The sequence below is a fragment of the Rosa chinensis genome, chromosome 3 (assembly GCF_002994745.2).
Source record: "Rosa chinensis cultivar Old Blush chromosome 3, RchiOBHm-V2, whole genome shotgun sequence".
Taxonomy (NCBI): Eukaryota; Viridiplantae; Streptophyta; class Magnoliopsida; order Rosales; family Rosaceae; genus Rosa; species Rosa chinensis.
In genome coordinates, this window is record NC_037090.1 from 29,585,613 (window position 1) to 29,597,228 (window position 11,616).

Genomic DNA, 11,616 nt, shown 5'->3' on the forward strand with positions numbered 1-11,616 from the left:
GAGTTAAAGTCGAAGGAGAAACTTAGCTCCAATATTATATGTAGCCGGAGCCATTATCTAGGCCCTTATATGCTGGTTTTGATGTTATATTCATGTTTAAATGAGTTTGTTTACTCTTTTTACATATAATGGATGCTAAAACTATTAACATAACTGAATGATCAAAATGATAATTTTGTCAATTAAGAATTCTAAAATTGCTCATATAACTGTTTCGGGCAATGACTACCAAAATCAGCATCATTAACATTGACAATGACCAAAATATCAAGTTTCGAGGAAATATCGATAGTCTCGAAAACGGAAATATCGAGGATATATTGATTTAGATAAAAAATTGAGAACTAACGGGCGTGGGGCTAAGCTTTCCAGTTAGGCTGGGTTCCAAACCCATTTTCAAAAAAATAAAATAAAAGCAAAGCCTAAACCAGGAACCAAATAAATGATACTAGAAAAAGGAAAGGACTATAATTCACTCTCTCTTTTTTTTGGCTTTCTTTTATCGAGGACAATGAAAGTACTGCACCTTTATCTTTGTGGAAGGATATCTGAAAAGAATTTTTCAACACTTGAAGGATGAGAAGAAGCTATTTTGCATCGTTTGTAATGACTGTTACACGTGAGATAAATATGAAAATGCTTTGAAGGCTCATTTCAAAAAATACAAAAACAGCAAGCACAAAGATGTACAATATGCACATTAATTAATGTTCATCTGCAAGCTACAATGACACTATGCCAAAAGATGATGATGATGTATGCTGTGATGTGAGCTAGACAGAGTTAGATATGTTGGAAATGAAAGAGAATCAAAGAGATAGTTTAATTAGCCAGGGATGCATGAGTTAAAGTTGAAGGAGAAACTTAGCTCCAATATTATATATAGCTGGAGCCATTATCTAGGCCCTTATATATGGGTTTTGACTTTATATTCATGTTTACATGAGTTTGTTTACTCTTTTTACATATAATGGATGCCAAAAGTATTAACATAACTGAGTCATAACTGAATGACCAAAATGATAATTTTGCCAATTAGGAATTTCAAAATTGATCATACAACTGTTCCAGGGAATGACTAGGAAAACCAGCATCATTAACATTGACAATGACTAAAATATCGAGTTTCGAGGAAATATCGATGGTCCCGAAAAACGGAAATTTCGACAGAAATATCAATGATATATTGATTTAGATAAAAAAAAAATCAAGAAAATGATGGAAATTTGAAGAAAAATATGCAAATTTTAAGTGAAACTTTTGGATATGTTTGTTTTATCAATTGTTTACTATATATGAAAAGAAAACTTTGAATAAACATTGTTATATGGTAATTTGTAATAATTTAAGATGAAACGGAAAATATTGAATTACCGACAACTCTAAAATTTTTTGAAATTAACATCTATTTTTTTTTTTTATAAACATTCTTTGTACATATCATACATTACACCTTGAATACATGAGTAACTTAGAACCACGGAGAAGACTTATAAGGTACAAAATCTTCACTATCTTCATCATCTCTATTTGTAGAGTCTTGAGTGTATTGTGAAGCATAGTTATTAAATGATACCTCTCCTTTGTAGTTTTGCATGAATTGACTTAAATGCCAACCATATGGGTCCGGGGAGATTAGCTGCTGGTAGTTATAATAGGGATCATGCATTGCTCGACTTTGGCCATAACCATAATCATTTGAAGATTGTCCTTCAGATTGTGTCCATGAGTTGTCACTTGATTGCCAAGTTTTGCCCATAAGAGTAAGGTCCATAATTGCGTCCTCCCACTCCAAATGAGTCAAAAGTGGGAGATAAAGAATCGTCTTCATGCCTTGACATGCTTCCATGACCTCTTTCCCTTGGTTCGAGCCTTGGTGACCTTGTTGATTTTTTTATTTGAATTTTAGGCTAACTATATGTCAGCCACGTGATGGTGATGTTGATGTTGCATGTGACTGATCATTGATGTGAGAAAGGGTGGTAGAGTGGTGTTGACCGTGTTGACTTTGCATGTGGAGAAAGGGTGGTAGAGTCGGAAGGTTTCGAAAAAAAAAAACCCAAAATTTCGCAAAGTATTGCCAAAATATCAGTCGAAATATACTTGGAAGGTCACGGAAATTTCAGCCAGTCAAAAAAATGAAAATATCGGCGAAATATAGCCGATAATTTTGATTTTTTAATCCTTGAACATTGGCAATAAAGATTTTGCCCTACTCTCTTATGCTGCCGTAATTCTCAACCCTCAAAGTCAGCACAACCTTCTCAATCCTTAAAATCAACAGAACCCTGATAATCAGCAACTTACTTCAGTTGAAGATGAAAACTTTCAAGAAATATTTTAGGTTTTATGAAATATTAATTCACTTAAACCGTTATTCACATCTCATAATACTTTCTCAGATAGAAAGTTGTTTTCATTAGATTTTGAGGGAAAACCAAAAAAAAAAAAAAAAATATTAGCCCTTAAACGTTATAGCGCACTTAAGTCATCCATAAAGCATTAGCAGTTTCCAAGGACATGATCCAAAACTTCACACCTGACTTGGCCGAATTTGGATAGAAGATGCCTACAAGGACAGTAGCACCAAGCTAGGGAAAGGAGTTGCCTGGGGACTGGGTTCTTAATAGCAGCTTGCCAAATTGTTTGCCAAGCTAGGTCCTGCCACCGAGAGATAAGGTTGCAAGCTTGACAATTTCAATTAATTCTAAAAATGTGAAACATTTTGTCGAGAGATGATATTATCTATGTTAAAATTCACTGCCATGTGTTCTTTTTCAAAAATTAAAAATGTCATCGAAATTATAATTCACCCAGCAGCTAGCCTGCAAGTAGATTAACTACTCATCACCTTAATCAGCTGTCTTGCTTTATTTGATCGAGTAGTGAGTTGTGACCAACTGCCAACTTAAAACATTTACGGCACTCACAACTGACTATTTCACCTTCTGAAAAGAAAAAACAAAAATATGAAAAACAAAAGAGACACCCTAGCTAGATGACAAAGGTAATTAAGATGCTTAAATTGTATAATTATGCCTATAAAACAATTCGGTTCAGAATCAAGATTCAGTTCAACATGCATCTCATTTCTTTGTCAAACAAAACAAACAGGAGAGAGCTAGTCTTCTGGAAGTCCTGCCTTCACAAATCACAAGCTCCGGGCAAGTTTTTCGTACAAATCACGTGGCCAATTTCTATTGGAATTATTTGCAATGAAGCTAGCAATCTGCAAAAACCAAATGGCTCATCAATCATAAACACATACCATAGATCAACTTCCGCTCAGACGACATTACAAGTTTGGTACTATGAATGGCCAACTCCCAAAAGACAGAAATGAATAAAAAATAAAATAAAATAAAAAACTACAGGCAGCAGCCACGCTTTTTCCATACTTAAAGCATCTTCAAATGAAAGGCTTATCCAATAGAAGAGAGGGAGGGGGAAATCAGAAACCACAGCAGATCAAATCCAAGCCATGGCTCAAGCTTGCAAGATATTAGTCAACAGCTCAATTCGGGCCAAGTAATTAAGTTGAACAAACAGTGATGACTTACTGACCAGGCATATAACAGAGCTAGAATCACATTATAACATCAAACCTCAACTTTTACACGGTAAAAGCCCAGAATTGGGACCAAATTAGCTTGATATCTATGAAATACACCCATTAAGTAAAATAAATTGCTTAAAAGAGAGAGAGAGAGAGAGAGAGAGAGAGAAACATACATGGGACATGCAAATAAGGTACATAAAATGATAAATGATGAAACTAATTTTTAAAGCATACCTTAGCCCTCAAGGCTCGGAGTAATCCATCAGAATCCACCATGTTGTCCAGACAAGTCAGTGCAACTTTCAAGAGGTCCGGAACACAAACTTGGACATGGGGACTCAAATTCTTGAACACGTCAGTGGTAGTATCTGGTGTTCGAGGATCTAAAGGAAGGAATTGAAGTTTGGCAACCTCCCTCAAAGCATCAACATAATGACCTAGTCTTGCCAACTTATGTATTGACAGTATGGCCTCAAGTTGTCTTAAAACAGTCTGCTGCTCTAAAACACTCTCCCTCTCTTGAAGACTGAAGGGTACATTCAAATGACTTTCATCAGCTAAATTGGATACACACTAAGCAGTGAAAATCCATTACCAATGCGAAATAATCCGAGAAAGGTAGTAAGAATCGAAAAATCATCCAAAAACCGAAATGCACATACTGTGCAAAATAAGCATGACCATGTAAACACTGCAACATTCTGGACAGTTACTGCTAACACATTGCTAACTCTATGAAAGTGCCAAGGGAAGCTCTAATGCTAACTCAGTTATTCAAATAGGGTTTACTTATGATTAGTGATTCATACAATTCTCTCTAAAGTCTAATAATAGATTACCAGACATCCTCTGTAGGAAGGTCTGTCCATTCTTCATATAGCAAGCATCTCACAATATTTAGGCATTGTTTAAACATTATTTAAACTTCAATATAGCTAACATCAAGGCAAAAAGTAAATAAATAAGTAAAAAGAAGATGGTAGTGTCAACATACCTAACTTCAGATGAATATTTGTCCATCTCCAAGATCTCATTTCCAGAATGAATGAGACCAGCAGTTCGACTCTCCCCATCCGATCTGCCACGTGACAAGGCACAAATTGCTTCTGAGAGGCACTTGTTAATGGTATCCAATGCCATTGAGAATGCCCCTATTCGTTTCTGAATTTCTATGGACTGAATAAAATGAGAGGAGAACAGGATTAGTGCATCTAGGAGAATAGTTATTAATGACAGCAAGAAGATGAGAGGGAACCATACATGAAACATCAAAACTATAACAACAAAGTGTCAAGTATTAAAAGTATTCAATATACTAAGCGTTCCACCGCAAATCTAATTGGGGTTTTTCAGGTAATTATAGAGCTCCCAAGAAATATTTTACACTTGATTGTAACCCTCCCCAACGAAAAAAATAAATATATCAATGGGGTCCAAATGTTTGCTCAAACAAGATGTCCAATTTGTAGTCATGTTTAAACTCAATGGAGCCCAAAAGGTCAAAACATGACCATAACACAACCCCAGTATTACTAACACCTTTTTCCGACGGAAAAGGCACCAAAAGCCATACTTGAGTGGAAGAATATATTCCCTTTTCAGACCATTAAAGATCTAAGACTTTAATACAGCTTCTGAAAAATTTGAAAGCATGGAGGTTAGGGAAAGAAGCATTACTTTTTCATACAACCCAGTTTCCTGACAATGGTGAGCGGCTTCAAGCAGAAATTGTTGTCTTGCTTTTACATCAATCAAAAATCGTCTCAGTTCACCTTCTTCGCCAGCACCTCTTGAACCAAGCAAAAGATATACCCCACCATCCCGCAACAATAGCTCTGTAAGTAGTTGCTTCAGCATCAAATTTCTTTGCCTTTGCTGATCCACATTACCTCTTCCAGACCATGACAAATGGCCACCACCAACTGCAGCAGCAGCCTGTGCATAATATTCTAATGCCATTGATAGATTACCAACACGTAAATATGCAGATCCATACTGCCTGATGATGCTAGATGCCTCTGCATAAGCATCCATCACTCCCATCTTTTGTCCAGCTCCAGCACCTTCAGAAAGGACCCCATGGTCTGCTAACACAATTGATATGTGGGCAGCATCAATGTTGTATCCCTCGTCTCCAGATTCTTGAGACAAGTATACAACAGCTGGTATCAACTGGATGCTTAAAAGCAGAATGTATGGATATACCAGAGGGTCCTTTCCGTTTTTTGTGTAATATGATGGGTCAAATTTATTTAAGTAAGCCTGCAAATCTTCCAACGTGTATGGTACTAAGCTCTCATTCATAACAATGGATGTAGCTCCAACTGGGCAGTCTCTTACAGCTGACAATTTGAACCACAAGAAATCCTCTATAGTGTTGAAAAGAGTTGGTAGATCACGTAGCAGGCGGTCGATTTGCCTACGAGAACCAGATATGAGAGCATACAGTAACAACTTTTTCTTGTCATATGCAGGTCGACCAGCACGATCACCAATTCTTAGAATTTTTTCACATTCCTCAGATGCCGCAGTTGCAATCTCGGCAGGCACCATGCCTCCAGTATTAATCCAGTCCGTGAGCTGTCCAAAACTGAAGTAATGACTAAGGCTATTCCATATATAGTAGTTTATGCATATGGAAATTAGGGAAAAAATATTTACCAGAGGAGCAAAGTGGTTTGAAGCACGAGATGACAAAGCAACAGACCTTGCTTCATCATAATAGCCAGTTCTCATGCAAAAGTAGATCTGCCACATATAGAAGTGGTTACTCAGTTCCCTGATAATGTACCACAAGAGGAACAAATTGTTGAACAACACATTGTACTGAACAAATATGGGGACAGAAACGAAATTCGCAGCGGAAATTTAGACCAGTGGTATGTTCTGTTAAAATACTATTTTTCTGCTTTACACTTGCTTATATAACAAGTTATCAAAATACCCAAATACGTAAATCTACTGCTTACTCCTTCTCCATCTTATAAAGAAGGTATGAATAAATTAATTGTCAGATCTCCCTCAGCAAAACAAAAAGAAAATTTAAAAATTAAAAGGAGCCCAAACAATCTTGAGAAAGAAAGACAGAAAAACAACAAACCAAGAAAGAACACAGCTATGAATTGAATGAATCGCTTCATTAAGATAGCCTGGTGGTCCAGAAGGTAAAAAATTTCTAAGAGATTGTCCATCCCATATAACATTTACTTTGAAACTTGTAAGTCGAGAATCTAGAGCATGTAGCTTCAGAAATGTAAAAGATTAAGAAGTAAAGACCTGCTGCCAAGTGGTATCAACAGGAGGCTGCCTCCGCGAATCGACTGCATCAAAATCTAGAACTCCATAATCTCTTAAACGAATCTGCAAAGAAACAAAATAGAACTGAGTTGCAAGATAAAAGATCTGGAAGGATACCATAACATGTAACAACAAGCATGTTCTCAATGTTTAAACATGATTACAAACCCGAAGGAAGGCTCGAATTCTTTGTAAATTTCCAACAACCCCTCCAAGAGCAGCCTGCATGGAGATGGAGAGATGACAATTAAGTTGTGCCCAAAGAGTACAAAGAAAATAAGGTACATCTTGCAGAAGTAAACTTTGTAAGGAAAAAGGAAACATTAAAGATTAGTAAATCCAAGAAACAGAGACACAACGTTGATAGGCCGATAAGATAGCACATAACCATTGTGAAGGGAACTCATTTTAGCAGATTTTTTTACGAATTAGGCAATTAGCCTACAAAACAAATTCTCTACCTGTGCAGGGTGACTTTGAATTGTATCCATGATGTATTTTTCATGCCCCCATTCCAGGTGGCGCCTTGCACCAATAACTAATGACATCTTTTTTGAAACACTTCGTTGTATGGTTATATCTTCACTCAGCAACGTCTGTCAATAGATTGATATAGTCAAAAGCTGCTTATCTTATACACATAAAAGTCGCCAGCTCAGAAGAAATCATACATTTTACATTTTATAAAATAAGTGGATGATCAGAAGTTACCTGAAGAAGGTGCCATATCTTCTGCATGTTCACTGATTTTCCTCCAGATGCATGAAGGCCCAAACTTTCATACGCACCCTTGAAAGCTGTAGCGGGCTACGGAAAGTACAAATAAACACAATCATTTCATAAGTATATCTAAATTCAGTCTTGTAGCATCCCCTTTCTACAAAATGACTATTGCCAAAGAAAATACAGCAAAAGGCCAAAGCCACCAAACAAAAGGTGGGTGACATTAGAAACCAGCACATATCTCACATACAGTATGCATGTGCTGGCAGTTGGATCAAGAGCACAGCATTTTCTTTTATGCTGTGATTACAATTTAAAACAGCCAATTGAATTATTTTTTCCCCCTTTTCTTTCATACCCAGAAAAGCCCACAGATAAGGGTTCAAAACTGTTCCAGCTGATGATCACAGAATTCTCTTAAGCTAAAAAGAAACAAGCTCACCTTAAAAGGTAAACTGCGCTGCCTTGCGTTGTTGAGATTCTTTACAACTTCCGCATAAACAGAGGCTTTTCTCTCAAGGATGGGCTTGCTATCTAGGGGTACAAGCTCCATGCTAGATGGACCAGATGAAACATGAGGGCTGGAAGCAATGGATGCTACTTGACCAGGACGACTACCACCGCTGACAGTATAAGTCACATTAGTCCTGGGTAATGTTGAAATCTGGCTTAAGCTTTGAAGGAAATCACGTTTTTCCATCTGCCAATCCTCCTGCCAAATATCAATTTTCACCAACAATGAATGTTGAAAATAGAATGAAATCATAAGCTCAACTATGATTTTCAAACACCATCATCTCCATTAACTTTTTCCTTCTCTATGGAATTTTTTTTTTTTTTAACAATAATAAAGGTCACAGGAATACCCTTTGACACTAAATCAGATTTGATGTCATCCATAAAAATAAAATAAAAAATTACAAATAATAAACATGACGAGGGAAATTCATATGCTACTTCAAGGATAGCAATGCGTATTATATAGGTAATGAGAATGATCATACACAGAATAGTATAAATCTATACACAGAAAATCCAGTCATAATGGCATCACAACAAGACCATTGAGTACACTAACCTCCAAAACTTTTAACATATGATCATTAAAGCTTCTAAGGTTATCCTTCTGAGCTTCTTGAACAGCTGAGACCATTGCCATTTCATGGACCTAAGGAGAAAAGAAGAATTATATACAATATGGTGAAGGTAACATTATCAATCACAATGAAGTGCTACACGCATGCAGCTGAAAAGTGGATAAAAGCATTTTAAGGTACGCATAACACAAATTATTCCACTTATCAGGACATTTGCTCATTAATCAACATAGACGTCAAAAGCATGTCTCTAAAGGCATTGTACGATATGCAAAATAAAGCAGCTCGTAAGATCATATTTACAAAACTTCATCCAATTTTAGAACCCTCACTCTGACAGCACGATACATAGATATAGAAACAAAATTAAGAAAAGAAATCATAAACTCAATCTGTTCTAACATAGTCAACCACTACTCTACAAAGGAGCATTGAAAAGGAAAATGTTACTAGATTACAAATAAAAGTCAGCTAAATTATCCCACATCATAAAATTTAGAGCTTTCTGTAATATCTATATTGAAAGTCAAAAGAGAAATCCTTCTAGTAAACTGTAACGTGTCTAACGGTAGCCCTTTCCTTCAATCATGTTATACTACACAGCTTAAAGCTAGCAATGATGTAAAATCATCTTTCAGCAGATCAAAGAGGACAAACTATTAAAATATGAGAGAAGCACATAGTAATCTGATCACATCATCATTAAAAAGTTTATAGTTAAAAATTTACCTGCTGCAGATAGTCTTCAATGCTCGTTGCTTCGGCAGGAAAAACATCCTCAAATGTTGTCTTCGAGTGTATAAAGAAAGGAACAGATCGCCAAAAATAATTAGTGTGAAAGGTAAAGAAAGAGCAACGCATTTCAGACCCTAAGAAACAATTGTTCACTAAAGATATAGAGACCCAGAAAATAAGAGAAAAGAAAGATTATGTAAAAGTAAAGCAATTCCAGTTAGAATATGAACTTGATTGAGTTGATCCAGAAACCGAGAGAAGCATGATTTACAAGTTACAACTAGGCTGATATTATTGGAAACAAAGTATAAATGCCTTTTTCTGTTATCATTCATATGGAGATTCTCATAATATAGTTGTATGACGAAATTCTTTAGGAAGAACATGGCTTGATTAATTTGTTCTTCTCTCATAACGTATTTGTTCGTCACAATAATGTCTTGAGAGTTGAGAATGGGCAAGGTTTTAAAATGCAGGATGCAAAGTGACTAATCAACTGTTTTGAGGCTGGACGCTCTATCATTACCTTCAATTCAAAAGACTTAAGGTCTCGTGCAAGCTGCTCTGCGTTTAGACCCTCACGAGCAAGAAGCCTGCAATGTATTGATATGGATTAGTGAACACATATACTTCCTAAAAATGAATAGCAGAAACGGCACTTCCAATATTTAAGACAGGTCTGAACCTCCAAGCAATTCAAAGTTCCAATTTACTAGTTTTGTATGTTTCATTGTTTTGTGAGCAACCCGATGAAGTAAAGTAAAATTATCAATAACATAAGAGCTTTATTTCGCAAAGCATAATATATTTTGAGGCAGTAATCATTCCGGTACCTCGTGGCAGCAATGGATTGTTGAGGAGCCTCATTTCGAAGAGTTTTCGCCTTGAGCTTCTTAGATAATGTTTCCAACTGGTCCAAATTTCTCTGAAACACCAAACAGAAAATGAATTCAGATATGGCCTAGATCTCTGTTTGCTCAACTAGCGCAAGTGAAGCAAAAATCCAAACGGATAAACATGGACTTGTCTTTCAATTAGAGGCACGCAGCTGTAAGCAGAGAGAGAGAGAGAGAGAGAGAGAGAGAGAGATAGCAACAACCTAAAGAGTCAATTGAACAATGCCTAAGCTGAAAACCTAGCATTCAGTTTCTGGTGGAGCTGAATTTAGCAAACGGGAACGGAAAAAGTGAAGAGATGAAAAAGGAGAGGAGGAGAAAACCTGAAGAGGGGGAAACTGAGCGGAGGGAGCGGCTTGTTCGAGAAGCTTGGTGGAGGAGTGGAGGAGATCGGTCCAGCTGCTCAGATTTTGATCGGTCGCCATGGCATTTAGCTCTCAATTCTGAAAGAGAGGGAAAAGGGTTTAAGAGCTCAAAGCCCTAACGCCTTTTAAATTCCAGCGCAGACTGCAGAGCCACGCTACCCTTTCCCCCTTCGTTTTTTTGGGAACAATTGCTTCTTTTTTTCTTTTTTGTGGTAGAAATAGAATGGAGGCAAAAGCCCAAACAGAGATATGGAACACTAAACAAAATTTAAGTCTGACAATACCAACTTTAAATCTAGGAATTGAGTTCAAAAATTTCTTCGATGAGATTTTTTTATATTTTAAAATTTTATGGGTATTTAATTAGGGCTTGCCTTCGAGCGGTTTTGCTTAGAGGCGAGACAATGGTGGCTTTCAGCTTCGGATCTGATCTCGTTGCAGCGAAGTAATTGACGATTCTATCGCCTCTGAAATATACTAGAGAACCTGGTAGGCCAAAATTCTCAAAAAACAAGGAACTGTTATAAAGTAGGGAGAAGATATAGAGAGAATAGTAGGGAGGAAGTAGAAGTGTTCTCATTCAGTCTCATTAGCCTCCTTTATATAGAGGTAGAGTTTGCATCAAAGTACATAACTAATGAGTATTTACGTGGACAGCCATATAAATAATAATATTTACAACACTCCCCCTTGGATGTCCACTAATGAATGATGATATTGGACGCGCTTATTGTTGCCTCATTAAAAACCTTGCCAGGTAACAAAAACCCAGTGGGACAAAAATAACCCTGGTCGAAGGACAAAAAGAGCACAACGCGCATATGTCCTAGGTAGCATGCTTCTGGATGCTCCCCTGATGAGAATCTTCCCTTGATTGTTGCAAGCCTTAATTATGTATGCGATAAGCTACATGTACCATGTATAGTGGTTTGATGTGTCTATCA

The 11,616-nt window shown here is 36.7% G+C and overlaps 1 protein-coding gene across 1 annotated transcript; it reads right to left on the reverse strand.

Moving 5' to 3' along the window:
• Window positions 1–2,844: 2,844 nt before the first annotated feature.
• On the reverse strand, window positions 2,845–10,884 carry LOC112193165 (nuclear pore complex protein NUP93A). The gene is made up of 15 exons (XM_024333233.2): window positions 10,631–10,884; window positions 10,245–10,336; window positions 9,938–10,004; window positions 9,406–9,465; window positions 8,658–8,747; window positions 8,022–8,291; window positions 7,568–7,663; window positions 7,318–7,452; window positions 7,025–7,078; window positions 6,836–6,919; window positions 6,221–6,307; window positions 5,237–6,139; window positions 4,554–4,735; window positions 3,794–4,085; window positions 2,845–3,229 (listed from the first exon to the last, which is right to left on the reverse strand). The coding sequence occupies exons 1-15, from the start codon at window positions 10,730–10,732 to the stop codon at window positions 3,152–3,154; spliced, it is 2,592 nt and encodes an 863-aa protein (XP_024189001.1). The 5' UTR covers window positions 10,733–10,884; the 3' UTR covers window positions 2,845–3,151.
• Between the last annotated feature and the right edge of the window lie 732 nt (window positions 10,885–11,616).